Consider the following 19,832-nt stretch of genomic DNA (forward strand, 5'->3'; position numbering starts at 1 on the left):
TTAGTTATGAACTATTCAAGCTGATCTCACATAATAGGACCAAACAATCCTCAAACCTAGCCGACGATCTTAAATGCTTAAACGGTCGCTATCTCTAACAATAACTTTTTTGATCAATTGATACCTCTATATATGTTTTATTAGTAACAAATTAATTTATTGAGTTGTTGCATTCCGTGTTGCTTTTAATCAACTTGTGATTAGTTTATGTGTCCGCTTGATTGATACTTATAAGAAACAAAAAACATCAAGCTCTATGACCGTTTTCAAATTTGATTAATTATTGAATACCAACAAATGATTCATCGTAGTTTATGTGTTTGAAGCATTATTAGTAAGTGTATCACTCATTCTTAAACGCTATGAAAACTGAAAATTATTAGAAAATATGTTTTTGAGTTTAACTTCTATATATTACTAGTGAAAAAAAATTCACTATCAGATTACCTAAAGATAATTACATATAATTATCTATATTAAGTAAAATTAATAATCCAAAATATGTGAGGATAACCTTTTATAAAATGTTTAAAAACATTTACGTACCATATTAAAATTTTATGTTGTCACTATATGCAAATTAAATACCTTACTAAAGGATCATTTCAACATCTTGATAAGTTTGTCTCTGAGCATTCTTTAATTTGGTAAAATGAAAACAAAAGGAAATACTCATTTACTTTCCCATGGATTAAAAGAGAGTAGAAAATGTCAACAGGATCAGAAATCACTAAGATTCTGACTCATAACTTGAAGGTTCCAATTGTAACCTACTAATCACTTATTGTCCTATCGGGCACAAAGGAAAAAAAAAAGATAGTAATTTTGTTTTATTTTATGTGATATTATTTTTTTATTAATATATTCTAAAAATTAATATAGAATATTTTTACATAACTAAAATAATTTGATTATAAACTTCTTATTGAAATATCATATGCAAAATCACAAGCTTCAAATATTTTTCTTTTCTAGTTTATACTTTATTCTAAAGATGCCTCCTTGGGCATGAGATTACCTTAGTTACCTAAAGAGAGAGTGAATCAGTAATTGACTTTTATTATTGTCGGCGTCTTTGTGTCCCCTTTTAATGTTAAATATATATTTAACGTTTAATTATTTGCCATATCATTGTGCAAATCAATTAGCAATTCTTCTGCACATTTATTTTTGTCAAAATCTCCAGATTTCAGTTCCTGGCCTTAAAACAGTTGCTTGTTCAGTTTAATCAAAGTGCAGACACTATATGGGAAAAGACGTTGAAGAACAGCTAAGCCTAAACGAAGATTCCAAGGTATGCATGACCTCTTCTATATCTTCTGAGTGATGAAGATCTTGTACTAATTAATCCAAGATTTCAGTCTAATGAGTTTCAATTAATAAAGCTTCAACTTCATTGATTGATTTTGCTTTTTTCCTCTTAATTCTTCTTGTTTAGGATGGTGAGGTTATAGAATCTTTGTTACCCCCTATACCAAGATCACCAATTAATAGCAGACCAAATAGCATGGTGGTTAAGGCAAGTTCAATTTCTCTCTATCTATATGTTATTTTTAGAGTAAATTTTATGGACGGTCATTCAACTTTTTGTTCATTACCTAAAAGTACTTTTCTTTCTTTTATTATGTAAAAGTCATTCAACTGTGTGTTCATTACCCAAAAGTCATTTTTTCTCCTTTGTTACACAAAAATTATTTTACTATGCTCTAGTTATCACAATAATCACTTTGATAAAATTTTACAAACCTTTCACCTGAAAATTCTATTATGCCCTTGACATTATAAATCCTCTCATTTATGTAATATATTCGTACATTTAATTTTTTCTTAATATTAATTTTCAAGATATATAAGTAGCATTATTAAAATTGTCATTAACATTACCGTGAACAAATTTCAAGTCCACGTTCTTAATCATGATTAACGAAATATGTTTAATAAAAATAAAAAAACCAAAGCTCATTGATTTATCAGCCAAGCCATATCCATTAATTTAATAAATAAAATACCCATATATAACAAAATAACACATCAGATTAATAATTTTAAATAAATAATATTAACAGATAAAGCATTAAATAACTTAATATTAAATACAAATATATTTGAAACTTTTTTTAAAATTTTTATTGACTATAAAAATATCATTTGTTAAACAAATATATTTTAATTATTTTAAATAAATATTAAAAAATAAATATTTTTTTATCATTTTTATATTTAAAATATGTTCATGTTTGAATATGATTAAACAAATTGAGTTCCATGAAAAATAATTAAATGTATGAATATATTATAAAAATAATAAATAAAATAATTTAAAGTTATTTTAATTATAAGTAAAATACCTAGGTAAAAATATATTATATAGTATATAATTTAGAAGGTATTACATAAATGAGAGGATTAATGTCAAGGACATAATAGACTTTTCAAGTAAAAGTATTATAAAATCTGGCCAAGGTATTTTTTGTGATAAATAGAGTAAAGTAAAATAATTTTTGTGAAACAAAAGAAAGAAAAATGACTTTTGGGTAATGAACACAAAGTTGAATGATTATTACGTAACAAAAAGAAGAAAAGTGACTTTTGCGTAATAAACTCAAAGTTGAATGATTATCCATAAAATTTAGTCTTATTTTTATGATAATTGGGTTGGTATGGTTGATGAAATTGAAAGGACATGAAACTAATTAGTTGCAAAATTCAATGCAAACATTGCTAAAAACTTATTGTTCCTCTGGTTTCCTATCTTCTTTCACATTTAGTTCTCACAAAGTGTTTTCTGATGGTTGGTTGGAGATTATGAAAATAAGTACCGAAAAAACATTTATTAAAATTTATAATAATATTAGCAAAATGAACGGTGTTTTGATAAAATTGTTGAGTATTGATGATTGATAATAATGTCTAGGAGTTTGGTTAAAGCAATAATATAAAGTTAAAATTTTAAATAATTTTGAAGGAAAATGACTTCCGCCAAAATGTGAGGGAGGTCATCATTTTCCCCCTTTTGGTGGAAGACTTTTCCCTGAAAAGTATTTTCTGGAAAAAAACAACACCATAATAATAACTTTTCTTTTTTGAAAAATATTTTCTGTCATGAGTTATTTCATGTTATGAGCTTAAAAGAGTATGTTTTGATTAAGATTTGTTGACAAAAGAACAGAAAGCAAATACTGTAATTCCAGCCCATTTGGTGGCAGAAGCTATATCAACACTCCATGGCCTTGATTTAAGATGGTCAGGGCCAATAACACCAAGTGAAATGCAATATGTTCAACAGTATGTTTTGGCCAAGTACCCTGAATATTGCAATGGACTTGTGGCAGAAGGAGACAAAGTTGATCTTTATACGCTTTGTCTGACCGATGAATCATCCGCTAATGGGAAAGGAAAATCCCTAAGGAGAGAGTCGTCGTCGCCTTCTTTTGGAAGTAGTAATTCAGAGTTGGGAAAAATCCTATTGGAACCATCAAGATTGCTTGATATTCTCACCAAGAAAACTTCTTACCAAGGGAATTTCATTTCAATCCCAGAAATTCAAGTCCGAAATCGAGCTTTGCAACAATGTGGAGTAAGTGAAGAGGAGTACTTAGTTATTTTTAAAGTTACACTAAAAGAAGCAATGATGATGATTGGAGAATGTTACCCTTTCTTCAGGGGAAATTACTACATGACAATTCTTGGTGAAGATTATGATTGTATAAGGGAATTTGTTAGTTTTAAAGATTCAAAAGTGATTGCAGCACCAGAAACATGGCTGGATTTGAGGATTAAAGGATCACAACTTAGCCAATATTTTAGGAGAAAATCTAAGCATAGTCCAAAAGGGCTATTTGCATATCCTGCTTACGTGGAAGAAACACGTTACTCGATGCATTGGATATCAGAAGCTCATAGAAATTCATGGCATGTTCTGTTAGATGCTTCTGGTTTGGATGCAGGAAAAGAAAGGTTCGCTTTAGCATTGCATCGACCGGATTTCGTGTTGTGTACAGTTGATAATACACATGCTCAGCCCTCAAAAATCACATGCCTTCTTGTAAGGAAACAATCCTTTGAAACAGCAGCCTCTTCAGCTAATTAACTGAAGAAAGTTGAAGCGACAGAGAGACAATGTATAATTATCTGTATACTTCTGTTCTAAAGAGATAAACATTTTCTACGTACTGGCCGTTTTTATTTGTTTTGACCTTTTGCTGCTTTGAATTTTGATTATGCATATCTTTAGATTTTACATGTTCTTGCTGATAGTCTTTGTGTGTTGGTACATAGTTTAGTTCATGTAGGGAAATATTGGTTATATTTTTTGATTGGAAAAGTGAGTCTAAAAAAGGAAATGTTGAATTAATTAATCGTAAATTATGTGATTTTAAAACCTTCTTGCATTCGAAAATAGATATTTAATAGTATAGGAAACAAAATTTCCACCATAAATGCAAATCCTTCTTATATCATTCGAGAATGATTTTTTCACATAATTAAAGCTCCACAAGGTAGAACGTATCACGTCGGGGCCAACAAAGCCGAAACAAGAGTAAACGACATCTTTGCCATCAAGAAATCCCTATGAGAGAGACAAAGGGATTTCCTCACCCGATTCAACAGGGTAAGGATGACCTTACCAAATGTGTCTGAGGGGATGACAGTCCCAGCCTTTTCAGAATGGGTTGAGTAGGGAGGGTTCAAGAGCGACCAGAAAGCTATTGAGCCGATTGATGAAGTATCCTACAATCACTTGGGATGAAATCCATAATGCCTACTGTGCAGAGGTCCGAGCAGATGATGACGACCTCAATGGACCAACCCGACGACTCATCTTGGTACAAACCGAGCCCAGGAAAGAACGAAGAGAAAACATGAGGAGGGATCATCCAATCTCGTAGGCAAACAGGGAACAATACCAGACTTATGTCAGGGCACCCGCCCTTCCCTCCTTTTGCTATGATGATGGCCCGTCTAGGCCGAGGACGGAGACTCACATGAACGAGAGAGGTATGCCCCCTTTGTTATCTGCTCACAATTTTTGTGTTTCACCTACAGAGGTGGTCTACACCCTTGAGAAGCTTGGAACGAAGGTGAAGTGGCCGCCAAAGATTAAGTCAACCCAGATCAAATCAAGGCTATCGACGGGACACCTGAGCAATTTACTACTAAGAAGCAAGTCAAAAGGTGGACTGGTCAGATCGCCGCCCGATCGAGATTTATCTTGCGGTCGTCCGATATATGCCATAGATTTTTTGACATACTCAAAAAGAATAACGACCTCGAGTGGATGCCCGAGTGCATGCAAGCATTGCGAGAACTGAAAGCATATTTGTCATCGCCACTTTTACTCTCGAAGCTTGTACCCGGGGAACACCTCCTCGTCTATCCCGCCGTCTCCGAAGTAGGAGTAAGTGAGGCCCTGATTCAATAAAACAAAGGTACACAATCTCCTATTTATTATATCAGTAAAACACTTGTCGACGCCAAGACGAGGTACCCACACCTCGAGAAATTGGCCATGCAATTGGTCGTAGCTTCACGAAAGCTTAGACCCTATTTCTAGTGCCCCTATCTCAGTCGTTACCACTATCCCTCTAAGAAGCATTTTGCATCAACCCGAGCTGTCGGGGAGGCTATCCAAATGGACCATCGAGCTAAGTGAGCACGACATCACATATCAGCCTCAAACAATAATAAAGTCGCAAGTGCTCGCCGACTTCATTGCAGACTTTAGCGTGAAAGTAATTCCTGAGGCTGAGAAAAAAGCTGTTCAAGCTTCTTTTAAAACACAAGACCTTTGGGTCCTGTACACCGATGGAAAATCCAATGCCTCCGGATCCGGACTGGGACTCGTACTCGAGGACCCCACCGACGAAGTAATTCGCCAGTCCATAAGATGCCCGGATATGACTAACAATGAGAGCATAATTGCAGGGTTGAGGCTAGCACTCAAATATGGGACAAAGCGGTTAAGACTCCGCTGTGATTCCCAGTTCACAGTCAACCAAGTCAGAGGGACTTTCCAAATCAAAGAACAAAGGTTGCAAAAATATCAAGCCAAGATTTGTAAGTTGCTGCCCAATTTTGACGAATGCCAGCTCGACGAGATCCCTCGAACTTAGAATGTCGAAGCAGATGGCCTCGCCAAATTGGCCACTGCCACCAAAAGCATCACGGCCGGGGACCAAAGCGTAGTCCATCTCCTCAACTACTCACTACACTAAGTCGAGGTAAAATCTGTAAGTTTAACTTAAGAATGGCGCAATCATATTATTACGTACTTGCAAGATGGCACCCTACCAAACGACGAAAAAGGAAGCTAAAAAACTAAGAATGCAAGTGGCTAGATACAACCTCCTTCGTAATGACTTATACAAGAGAACGTATGGCGGTCTTTTGGCAAATTGTTTAGGCCCAAACCAAACTCAATGCGTTCTCGAGGAAGTCTATGAAGGCCATTTTGACGCTCACTCCGGTGATCGATCACTCGTCAGGTGCCTCATACGGGCCGAGTACTACTGGCCCACCATGAAGAAAGATGCCTCGGAATTCATGAATAAATGCAGGCAATGTCAGAAATACGCCCCAATAATCCACCAAGCACGTGAACACCTTCATTCGGTCACCTCTCCATGGCTATTTATCAAGTGGGGAATGGACATCGTGGATCCACTCCCGCCAGGGCGAGGTAATGTACGATTTATTTTAGTTTTAATTGACTATTTCTCTAAATGGGTGAAAGAAAGAGTATTCGCCCAAGTGCGCGAACAAGAGGTAATCGCCTTCATATGGAAAAACATCATCTGCCAATTTGGTCTACCCAAAGAGATAAGCTGCGACAATGGGCCATAGTTCACGGGAAAGAAAACTACTGAATTCTTCGAGAAATGGCACATTAAGAGGATACTTTCAACTCCTTATCACCAAGTAGTAAATGACCATGTAGAATCCTCCAATAAGCCCATATTAAACATCATGAAGAAGAAACTTGAAGAAGCCAAGGGACTGTGGCCGGAACATAAGCAGTTATACCAGTCGAGGTCGGAGAACCCAACCTGAGGTACTCCCATGAAAGCGGCACTAGCAACGATGAGAGTAGGAGATAAGAGCTCGATGAAGTCGATGAACGAAGAGATATGGCATACATACGGATGGTCGTCCAAAAACAACAGCCAGAACGTTACTACAACAAAAAGGCAAAGGTCTGACCGCTCAAGATCGGGGACTACGTACTCAAAGCCAAAACCCAAGCAAATAGGAATCCACGAGAAGGCAAATAGGGAACCAAATGGGACGGGCCATACAAAATTATAGGCAAAGAAAATAAGAGTTCATCCAACTAGAGACAATGGAAGGAAAATAACTACCAAACAATTGGAATATCAGCCACCTCAAATACTTCAACTTCTAGAAAACAAGAAGTCCCCCCCAAGTCGTACTCTTTTTTCCCTCACTTGAGTTTTGTCTCAATAGGGTTTTCTCAAGGAGAGTTTTAACGAGCCGACGGGTGGAACACTTCGAGTCGGAGTGTACGAGAACATACTGATTTCTTTTTCATTGCCCGACTCCTCAAGATTCTCCAAGTCGAACAATGAAGGGACTAGGACAGGAACACCAGCCAACACCCAAAATTTGTAACTTTCTCCAAAAATTGTCCGAGGGAAAAACAATGTAATCAGAGTAACGACATCAAAGTAATAGAAATTCACACTTATTGAAACTGCTCTAATGAAAGGTTAAGCTCGAACAATACCTACTGGCCCTTGGCTACAACTTAACGAAATGATAAGTTCGACCAAGATCGAACAACACCTACCAGTCCTCGACCACAAATTAATGAAAGGCTAAGTTTGACCAAGCTCGAACAACACCTACCAGCCCTCGACCGTGACCTGATGAAAGTTTAAGTTCGACCAAGCTCGAACAACACCTACTGGCTCTCGGTCGTGACTTAACGAAAGGTTAAGTTTGACAAGGCTCGAACAAACACCTATCAGCCCTCAGCCATGACTTAACATAAGGTTAAGCTCGACCAAGCTCGAATAAATACCTATTGGCCCTCGGCCACGACTTAATGAAAGGCTAAGTTCGACCATGTTCGAACAACACCTATCGGCCCTTGGCCACATCTTAACTAAGAGACATACTTAACCTATATAAACAAAGGGCCGATATGTCCCACGACTATTCAGCTCAAAGGCTACGGTCATCTAGAAGGCGACAACAATAAAAAGGACAAAAAGCAAAAATGCAAACATAAGCAAAAATATACATGTACAGAAACAAATTGCAGGAATAAAAAAGGTACAAGGATCAACTTTGATATTCATACTTAGATAAAGAGGTTTTTATAATAGGCACTCGAAGACGCCAACAAAAAATACACAAAAAGTTAAACGAAAACTATTGGCCATCGCCATCACGGCCTTCAACACCCTCGCCATCTCGGCCTTCAACTACGTCACCACCCCGATCGTCGACACCATAACCATATCGGCCCCCAGCATCCTCTCCATCTTTTCCCTGAGGGTAAGCAGAATCATACCAGGCATCATCCTCGAGCCGATCTATGCCCTCCTCCTCATCCTACTCACCAGGATGTGGTGTAGCATGATTATAATCACAAGCAACCCGAGCCTCACAGGCCTTGACTCAAGCATACTCAAGAGTCGTTCCCAAAATAGCGCCGTATATAAGTCATGGAGCACGTCCAACTGGGCTTTAGCATGGATCCACTCCTCGTACAGCTCCCAAGAAATGTTAGGATACTCGAAAGCATTTGATGAATTAGGCCACGTGAGTAGTTGAACCTTCTCGGCCTTGAGATCAACAACTCGATCATGAAGCTTAGAGTTCTCCTTGTCCAGCTCCCTGATCCTCTCCTCAAGACGGTCCTTCTTAGCGCTTTCCGTCGATAGATCATTTTCCTACTCAGAGCGGAGAGTCTTATTCGCCAGCTCAAGAATGTCGATCTTTCTCCGAGCATCCAATTGGGAAGAATCTGCCTTCTCGAGCACCTGCTATTTCTTTGCGATCTCTCCCCTTAGAGTATCAATCTCGAGGTGACACCCATTTAACTGGCCGCACAGTTCAACCAGTTGAGCCTGAAGGTCACTACACTGGGCCTCCACGCCCTTGTTTAGCTCAAGCTCCTCCTCTGTTCTTTTCAACGCCTCCTTGAGGATGTTGAATCTCCCTACGGGCGACATTAGCTCTTCATCCTTTATCTTTAGCTCATCTCCACCCCCTCACGAAGTTGCTTCTGAAGGTCCCGGTACTTTCTACGATACTCGTGGTACTTGCCTTTTAACTTTACATAAATTTCTTTTCGCCTCTTCTCCCTTCGGGCATTGTCAATCTCCAAAATAACCGTCTGTAAATCAAAGAAAAGACAAGAGTCAAAACCTAGGAACGAGTTAAGGCAAAGAGTAAAGAACAAACAATTATTATACTTACCCTGAGAGTAAGGCCATCAATATTCTCCGATAGAGTACTGTCATTTATCTCCCTGAGGGTCACACCCTCGGCATCAAAATAGAGAGCACCGAGAGAGGGGACCACCTCCTCGGTGTTTTTCCGCAAGTCACGATCCATTGGGATCATGATGGTCCTCGTGCCTCCCTCCATCCTCACCTCAATCTGGCTGAGCCCCTCGTCGGTCCATGTCGGAACTTGAGTCATCACCCTCATCGGTGATGTCTTTTCCTTTGTCCCCGCTGGTCAATGAGACATCTATTGCCATCCTGGAGGACGAAGCCTCTCCCCGTCCCATGGGCATGGAGCCGTTGTCAAATGCTACCATTACCTCCCTCGGAATGCAAGGGCATGCCCTCATTGACTCTACCGTATACGGGGCTTCAAGGCTCGACACAATATCATCACCAACATATATTATCTCAGTCTCACGCAATGTGAATTTTTCTTCTACTACGTCGACGTCCGAAGGAACTCCGCCACCCACATCCACAGATCTCCTTTTGTGAGGTCGAAGGTCCCCGTCATTGGGCGAGAGTTCGTCATCCTCGTCAACGAGAAAAAATAAGGGAGGAGTAGAGGTTGCAACAGCCGGAATAGGGGTGGAGGCAGAGGTTACAACGGTTAGAATTGGGGTTGTTGCATCCTATTTTGTACTAGTCAAAACAAGATTCAACTTATGGTTACACCCCTTGTTGATTGTTGCGACCAAACACACTCACGCAAGTATACGCGGTCGTCAAGTAATAAAGAGACTAAAAGTCAGATGTCGAACCCACGAGGACTTATGATTAACTATTAACTAAATTAGACTATCATAATTATCTAAACAAGAATTTTTATGATATCAATGTAATGAAAACGATCTAGGGTTATGGGCTATCTAACAATCCTATTGTATTCTTAAATTGAATTGGCCGACTAATTTATCTAGCTTATTGGTTGACAGGGTTAATATTGCTCATAAAAATCTGTCAAGTTCTTACTCGCCTATTCAAGCTAACCTAACGCCTATATGTCTATGGAGTTAGAATCAATAAGAACGCATTTATAATTCCTGTAAATCAACCAAGCAAGGCAATTAGGTATATGTCTATCCTAACCACGAATCTGTTTCCCGATGCCCGAGTTCAAGAACTTGCCCTACTCAATCCTGTATGCAATATAGAATTCCCACTTTCGAGTTCAATTCTAGATTCGTAGATAATATTCAATTGGTGATCAAGCAATCAAATAAATAAGCGCAAGATTGAATAAATAAACTAATATGATAAATCAAGAAGTCAAAATCAATATCCGAATAACAAAGTCATGAAAGAACCACAACCCTAGAACGTGAAGTTTAGCTCCATATAGACATGGTAGCCAAACAACAAATCATACAAAGAAACATAAAGATTACTAAGTTTGGTAGGAGAAAGATGAAACTTGATGAATTCCGGCCTCCACAGCTTTGTCGTGGCTTTTTCCCTCTTCCCAATATGTTAGATGCCCTAAAAGAGGCGTTTTTAGCTTATATATTGCGTACAAAAGTCGTGGGCCAAAGTTCTCCTATTCCTAATCCGACTTGGCTACAGGGATTGATGCTGGGGTGGATGCGTCGCATCCACCTCGTCCTCCACTTCTCAGCTTCGCATGCTAGGGTGGATGCGTCGCATCCACCCTTTGTTCCTCCTTCTCAGCTTTGCCTAGGTGCGGATGCTATGGCGGATGCTATGGGCCGACTTCACTGCTAAGGGTGCACGAAATCCAACCCCTCTTCCTCTACCTAGAGCACCTTTTCTTTATATTTTTGTACTCCAAACACCCTAATTCATCACACACAACTCAATTAGTCATAAAACTAATAATTAAACCATGTTGGGCATTTTAAAGATCAAATAGCATCAAAAAGCGGTTAAAACATGGGTAAAGTAACATCAACACATATCGAAATATGCCCAACATCACCACCCCACACTTAAACCTTTGTTCGTCCTCGAACAAACCATCACTATAGTAGACGAAACAAAATTAAGCTCTTATCATTCAAAGCATACTACACCTATGACCATGGTCATTTGCCACAACTAGGCTCTAGAATATGCATCATATGCACTTACCTTTACTTGTGTCATTCTTTTAAAAATATTCAAACAAAGACAACATGCTCACAACAATCCTAGCCTCAAAAACCGACTCAATGTCACAATGCACTCATGGCTTGAACACCCAACATCATAGAGAAGTCTAATAACGTTACATATCCCTCGTGAAACCATGTGCCCTCACAACAAGAACAAGAAAGCGAGTTCAATCCACACATTCGAATCTCATGATCAAATATTTTAATGACTCACATATATCAAAGAAAATCGCTCACTCTCACAGAGAAGTCACATGCATGCAATTGGTACCATATGCTTGCCCTTAATGTAAATCTCTATTAATGTAAGCTCGCTCGATCTAAAATTAATTAGGACTTTTTCATGGTTGTAATGTGGGCTAAGGGAAAGGTAGGATATATTTTAGGAATAGTGACTCAACCTCCTAAGCACTTTAACACATCATCAAATAACTTAAGCGCAAATTCTTCAACACCACTTCAATTTCACAAATAATATCACCCCAACAATATTTCCTCTTTCTTTAAGCACTACTTTAATTCATACCCACTAGCAAGAACAAGACAACAATTTATTCATCTATATTTTTCTTTCTTTTTTTCCAGATTTTTCTCTTCTTTTTTTTTCTTTCAATTTCCGCTAGTGGTATATTATTTTACAAAATAAGTGCACCCTTCTTTCTTTCATTGGTTCCACTCAAAAGTTACCCCACACTTAGTCCCTTCTTACTTCTTTTAGCGCTCATCTAACAATTAAAGTGCTTTAAGAGGTAAAAGGATCAAAACAATGTCAATTAAAAATAAAAAGGGTATAGGCTTGTAATGTGGGTACCAAATAAAAGGTCTACAGGCTCAAAAGGGTTAACTAGGGATAGATTTTATTTGTGATAATAAATAAGCTCAAAGAGATCAAAGAAAGCCTAAAATTATTTTTCAAACCGAGCATCACCTAAAATTTCGCTTCAACTCACATACCGGGCAAGTTCTAGACACAAGTACAATACATGGACAACACAAAAACCTCACCACACATGGCACATGACTCACTAAAGACGATCACATTCCGACTCTCAAGCAATGCAAGTATTCACGGAGCCACGAGATATTAAGTATTAAACACAAGGTGAACATAAGTCATGTAAACGAGACATAGGCGCCACAAAACATGTTATCCAATTTAACAAGGCATCATCAATAAATTCAAATCATACAGAAGATACTACACATGCCAAAGCATAAATATGTTACTATCAAACAAGTCAAGGGCGCCTAGGTTCATCATTCTTGCTCCTTTTATTCCCTAAATTCCTAATCTACTCGGAAAGAAAAAAGCTACCTGGTTCAAACTACATCCCATGGAAAAGAACCGAGGCACAAAGAAAAATCACAGGGGATTATTACTACCTAAAGAAAGCTAAAAGACACATTTTGGATTTTTGTTTAGACTTTAATCCCTCAAGAAAATTGTCTAGGAGATCAATCATCGGGAAAAGTCCAATTTTTCTACTTTTTTCATTTTTTTTTTTCACAAAAGCTACTACACTTAAGAATGAGTACTACAACTAAGCTAAAATAGCACAGAAACTCATCCAAATGATCTCCTCACCCCACACTTAAAATTTTACAATGTCCTCAATGCACACTATAAATAATAAGAGGGTAAACGAGACTCCCTGATAAGTTAAAGGCCGAAGCAATAGCGGCTCACGAGGTACTCAGACTTTTCCCAGACATCGTCCTTTGTGTGGGCACCCCACACTTAGTCCTCACCATCTAGCTCGCTTTTGCACTCTTCTAATGGTTTTGCTTCCTATGCTCATAATCCTACAAAACAAAAATAAATACTACAAAATAATAAAAATAAAATAAAATAAAAAGTAAACAAAAATAAAAGAAAGCAGTAACGCTGGGTTGCCTCCCAACAAGCGCCTGATTTAACGTAGCGGCACGACGTGAATCACTTTTTGCCTCCACCTCGAACTTATGAATTGAGCCCCTAACATGGCATCCAGTTTGCGGCTATGCTCCAGTGGTGGGGCTACAATGATAACCAGGCCAAGTAATAAATTTTTCACTCTACACTTCTCGGCCTTTAGATGAGGAATGTATTTTTTGCTTTTTGGCATGACAAATTCAAGAATACAAGCACTCTCATCCTCACTCTTTGACTCCCCCATAGGCTCAGATGTCTTGATTACTATCTTACTATCTAAACACAATGTGGAAAAATGATTGGAATGAGGACCAATACGTCCTAACTCTAGAATTGTATTACTCTTTACATCCTCATATTTACATACACAAGAATCTTCAAATATAACATTATCTACTTCCTCACATGGCTCTAGTGTACTTTTCTCAACATGGGCATCATCAACAAAAATATTCTCGAGTGATTGGCTCTCCACTTTTAGCTCCTTAATTTGGCGTATAAGCTCATTTTCAGCTTTACACAACTCATTACTGTTTTGTTGGGCGTTAGACGCATCAACCTTTGTATTCAATTGAGCCTCTAAGTCGTGAATAGTAGTACCAAATTTATCGATCTCTTGTCCCAATTTGGCTCTTCCTTCTATAAAGTATCTCATCTCATTTGTAATTTCCTCACGTTGAGCCTCATATATTTCTAATCTTTCGGATTGTTCCACCAGCGACATATGGCTCAAAATCTCCACTTTTTCAAAATTATCTGTTTGCTGGTACTCGCTCTCTTCATTCAATTCTTCCATATTGGCCTTCATTCTTGTGATTGCTGCCCTCATTCTTTTCATATCTTTTTTGAGTTCATCCTGTTGCTCTGCTACTTGCCTCAGAATATCCCTAATATATGCATCAGGCTCCATATCCTGCACTTCATTGCCCCTATCAAACTCAGAAATATTATTAGAAAGATCATAATAAGGGCTCAGAGAAGGATGAACAGGATTAGGACAACCATCCCAATGGCCATCTTGACCACCACACATATTACAAATATTCCACTCAAAGGATTGAGATTGTGCGCACAAATCGATCCCGGAAATATTCTGATAATTTTTTCACCAGTGGGGTCTTCCACAATATGGACAAGGATCATCAAAATAAGAATAACCATCATTCGAATAATTTTCATTCCAAGATGCCATGTTAAAATAAATAACAAATACTAACTACACTAAAAAAAATGAATGGATAAAAAAAAATGTCTAATCTAGAAAAATAGCTAATTTCTAAGTCCTCGGCAACGGCGCCAAAAACTTGTTGCGACCAAACACACTCACGCAAGTATACGCGGTCGTCAAGTAATAAAGAGACTAAAAGTCGGATGTCAAACCCACGAGGACTTATGATTAACTATTAACTAAATTAGACTATCATAATTATCTAAACAAGAATTTTTATGATATCAATGTAATGAAAACGATCTAGGGTTATGGGCTATCTAACAATCCTATTGTATTCTTAAATTGAATTGGCCGACTAATTTATCTAGCTTATTGGTTGACAGGGTTAATATTGCTCATAAAAATCTGTCGAGTTCTTACTCGCCTATTCAAGCTAACCTAACGCCTATATGTCTATGGAGTTAGAATCAACAAGAACGCATTTATAATTCCTGTAAATCAACCAAGCAAGGCAATTAGGTATATGTCTATCCTAACCACGAATCTGTTTCCCGATGCCCGAGTTCAAGAACTTGCCCTACTCAATCCTGTATGCAATATAGAATTCCCACTTTCGAGTTCAATTCTAGATTCGTAGATAATATTCAATTGGTGATGAAGCAATCAAATAAATAAGCGCAAGATTGAATAAATAAACTAATATGATAAATCAAGAAGTCAAAATCAATATCCGAATAACAATAGTCATGAAAGAACCACAACCCTAGAACGTGAAGTTTAGCTCCATATAGACATGGTAGCCAAACAACAAATCATACAAAGAAACATAAAGATTACTAAGTTTGGTAGGAGAAAGATAAAACTTGATGAATTCCGGCCTCCACAGATTTGTCGTGGCTTTTTCCCTCTTCCCAATATGTTAGATGCCCTAAAAGAGGCGTTTTTAGCTTATATATTGCGTACAAAAGTCGTGGGCCAAAGTTCTCCTATTCCTAATCCGACTTGGCTACAGGGATTGATGCTGGGGTGGATGCGTCGCATCCACCTCGTCCTCCACTTCTCAGCTTCGCATGCTAGGGTGGATGCGTCGCATCCACCCTTTGTTCCTCCTTCTCAGCTTTGCCTAGGTGCGGATGCTATGGCGGATGCTATGGGCCGACTTCACTGCTAAGGGTGCACGAAATCCAACCCCTCTTCCTCTACCTAGAGCACCTTTTCTTTATATTTTTGTACTCCAAACACCCTAATTCATCACACACAACTCAATTAGTCATAAAACTAATAATTAAACCATGTTGGGCATTTTAAAGATCAAATAGCATCAAAAAGCGGTTAAAACATGGGTAAAGTAACATCAACACATATCGAAATATGCCCAACATCATTGATGAAAGAGAGTCACCATCTAATATTTAAAGGTATACTAGGGTACCTATTTAATTACTATAGGTCATATTCTTCATTAGTCTGCTATCCGGTGAGATTATGGGTAAGGGTTCTTGTTCTTCTAAGGGTAAGGTGTTAGGCACCCCTTAAAATCTACCTGAGGTAGCTCCATAGGACTTCGACTAGATTTAGGACTAATTATTTGTACAATGCTTAACTAGTGTTTAAAGAGTGTAGCTTACTATATATTAAGGTATAATACATATAAAGGAAGAGTCTAGTTTAAAGAGGTATGGGTTTATAGAAGAACCTTAGAAAATAGTGTTAGTACATATATGCTTGAAAAGAGCTTTAAAAGATGTGGTGTTTGTATGAAAATATGTAAAAGAGAAGCTAAGTTAAAAGCACTTTGTTTCCTAAAGCATGGAAGTTCATACTACTCTAATGAGGTGAAGATGTTATGAAAATAAGCCTAAGATATACCTCGTTTTTTTAAATATTGGGCTTGAAGGAATAGTTTAAAAAATCCTTGTTTTGGGTGGCAACACCTTGATCTTAGAAAGGAGTTGATTTCCTTTTAGAAAATTAAGCTCGTGATTCAGTTTTGATTTTTTTTGTTGAAAGATGGATTACCGCCTTTTGTTAGGCCTTTGGGTTTCAAAATCTTTAAAAAGAGTTAGCAACGCATAATGAATTAATAATAACAGCTCATGATTAGAGGATGGAGGGTTACTTATTAACTAATGCTTCTTTTAATCCTAGGCTCTTTAAAGCTTGCCTAAGTTATTTTACATGATTTAAGACATAAAGTAAAACATTAAATCCAATATATAATTGTTGTATATATGTGAAATAAAATAACAGGAACACAATAAAGGACAACGACATAGTAGAGCTATAGAATAGCAAAAGTAGTAAATAAATGAGTAAAGGGAAAGAAAGGACTCTGGTGTTTGGACCTCAAAGAGGCAGGCACAACAGTAATAGGGATGACAGCTGACTCTGGACTCCCAGGATAAAGCAAAGCTGGATTTGGGCCTGAGTTCCTTAAGAACTCAGCAGGCCCAAGCCACTGTACATGTTCAAAAAAAGAAGAGAGAAATTCATTAGAAAGACAACACTATATACATGCTCATACATGAAATTTGTAAGCAAAGAATAAGGGAAAGATAACTAACAGATTTAAACACCAAGAAGGTTATACTAATGTGGTGGTTATGTATAGCAAATGATCCACATTGAACGCCTTTCGGTGTCATTAAACACTAAACCCAAAGAGAATAACAAGTGTATATGAATTAAGGGCTAAGGAGAGAACTCCACTCAAGGTCGATGCCCCCTTTGAATTCCCCCGGCACTTCAAAGTTCCCAAGGGTCTCGAGGCCTAGGGAAATGCTTGTGCCGGGGAGAGCAGCCCAACCTAGAGTCAAACTCTACTCCCAAATACCTCTAACAACTAACGACTCATTCTTCCTTATAGGTTTGAGTGCCAATGAGGCTTTTTCAATGTAAAACAACTACTGTAACATTCCCTACGATAGAAGCATACCCTTTTTTGACAGAATGGTATAAGGAATACTGAAACAGTTTTATTTCTTATAACGATACCTCCAGTTCTAAGCGAATGATTAACATATTAAACAGACCTGAAGCTCAAGTTTCCAAACATGCATACAGAGGCAGCAACATTATATTGTTATTGCAAAAGAACCAAACAATTATAATCAAACATCTCAAAGATAGACAAATAGCACATAGTTTAGAGCAGCTACAACTTAGGGTACATATGCTTTTGCCCTAATGGACTAATCATAGGTTAGTTTAACTTAAGTCTTGCACATATAGGTTAACAATACTATTTGAAACCTTTTGAAAACATCAGCAAAGATTCAGCCAAAACAGTCATAATCAGGAATCTCTATAGGTATTATTAGAGATACTAGAGGATAATCAGAACTTATAACATGACTACAAGTTTGCAGATTAAAAAAATGGAATTCCCTAAGACTGCTTAATAGGATCACAAACTATCAGTCTCACTTCATTTTGGAACTGAAGGTAAAACTAACTTCTTTATAGGAGTATAATAAAATAGGCAAGTTTTTGTGTTTAAGCAGTAGCAACAAAGGGTTTCTCCAAGACCAGATTCAATTCAGATTAACAGGGAAATTAAGAACTGAGTGTAGTTTCAAGACAGTATACAAAAGCATGAAATCATGAGAAATATGCATAGATACACACAGAACCTTCATTCAACTCTACATATAGATATTTCAAGTAATGTCATAGTTTTACAAAAACAGGATAAATTTCAGTCATTGTAAGATTAGTTTAACAATGTTATTAAGGGCCAAGGACAGGGAAGATGTCATATCAAACAAGTTTAACTCAAATGTAGAGACTAAGATTAATATCTAAGCATGATGGAGTTGTATTCAACTTGTAAAATAGTTAACATTTAACTATAGGAGACATAACTACAATCTAATTCATGAGAGATAGCTTGATCATAACAAAACATATGTAGAGTGATCACTGATGTTCACAGAAGTTCATCCTAATAAGGTTGTTTCATACATAGAGGTACAATTAACAGTTAGACATGGATATAAAGCTTTCATAGTGATGAATCAAAGAATACTTAAAAGTTAACAAGCACTTATGTAAAGAAAGGAAGCATTTTGAACACTTAGACTTCACAAGCCTTAATCAAGTGATGTAGGGTTATACTATGTACTTTTACATATGTTATCGCTAGCATTATCTAACATCAAACCCACGTGTTGGTCTAAGTGAAGGTTAGTTTTGAAGATTGACAAAGGAAGCTCAGACATGAACTAGGTCCATCCCTTGTGTGCATAGACACGGGCAGATTCGAGCATGTGGGATATACGTGAAGGAGATAAGCTTTACTTGGTCTAATTAATATCTCCTGATCAAAAAAGGTTGCATAATTGATAAGGAGAAGGACTCCTTAATCAAAGAGAACACTATCTAAGATAAGGGAGGAGATAGAGGTTGAGATCAATTAGAACTCTTCCACCAAGGAAGAGTAGCATTAGAACTCTAGTTATTTTCTACTCTACTAACTCTATAAATTGTAGGATGTTCTCATTCAACAAGAAGGCACAAAAGCAGAAGTTAAACGTGAATTGAGAGAAAAATAGCAAGGCATTTTGCAAGCAAGTCGTGTGTGATTCAAGTGTGCAAACCTGAAGTTATATGAACCAGATAGAAGAATCAGCTCCAAGTGTATGTCTTTTATTCTAGTTAAATTGTAGTAGGTATTTTCATACTGTACCTTTCAGCTTTATCTAGAGGCAATTGTAATAGGTACTCAGAGTATTCAAATTAGAGTTAACTTGAAGTTGTCGCAACAGTTAGAGGCTGGTTGCCACAACGGGATTAGAGTTAATCCTAGGTTTACAAAAGTGTTTTGTAAATGCAGTTTTTGGCTTAGTGATTTAGTGAAGAGTTTGGAAAAATCCTACTGAAATGTAGGTCGTGATTTTTTCACCTTTTGAGCCACATTTTTTCCACGTAAAGTACTTGTGTTCTTCACTTTTCGCATTTACTATTTTAGCAATAGTAGGTTAAGGAACACATAGAAGAACCTGGTCCTTCTATAATCAGTTTAGGCAAAAAATTGGGTATCACACAAATCACTCCCCCTCCCCTAATCACTCCCCCCCCCCTATGTGGTATTGATGTTAAAAACATCAATTGGTATTAGAGTGGGTTATCCTTGAAGAGGCTAACACCTTAGGAGAAGA

The 19,832-nt window shown here is 37.4% G+C and overlaps 1 protein-coding gene and 1 long non-coding RNA gene across 2 annotated transcripts; both read left to right on the top strand.

Annotated features, from left to right (window-relative positions):
- Nucleotides 1-881: 881 nt before the first annotated feature.
- LOC107803101 (uncharacterized) lies at nucleotides 882-19,586 on the top strand. Its single transcript, XR_012699274.1, has 3 exons — nucleotides 882-1,294; nucleotides 1,439-1,519; nucleotides 19,164-19,586. It is a non-coding gene; the product is annotated as an uncharacterized LOC107803101 (long non-coding RNA).
- Nucleotides 2,292-4,187, top strand: LOC107803102 (uncharacterized). Its single transcript, XM_016626719.2, has one exon. The coding sequence runs from the start codon at nucleotides 3,269-3,271 to the stop codon at nucleotides 4,088-4,090; it is 822 nt and encodes a 273-aa protein (XP_016482205.2). The 5' UTR covers nucleotides 2,292-3,268; the 3' UTR covers nucleotides 4,091-4,187.
- Nucleotides 19,587-19,832: the final 246 nt, after the last annotated feature.

The sequence above is a fragment of the Nicotiana tabacum genome, chromosome 15, assembly GCF_000715075.1.
Source record: "Nicotiana tabacum cultivar K326 chromosome 15, ASM71507v2, whole genome shotgun sequence".
Taxonomy (NCBI): domain Eukaryota; kingdom Viridiplantae; phylum Streptophyta; class Magnoliopsida; order Solanales; family Solanaceae; genus Nicotiana; species Nicotiana tabacum.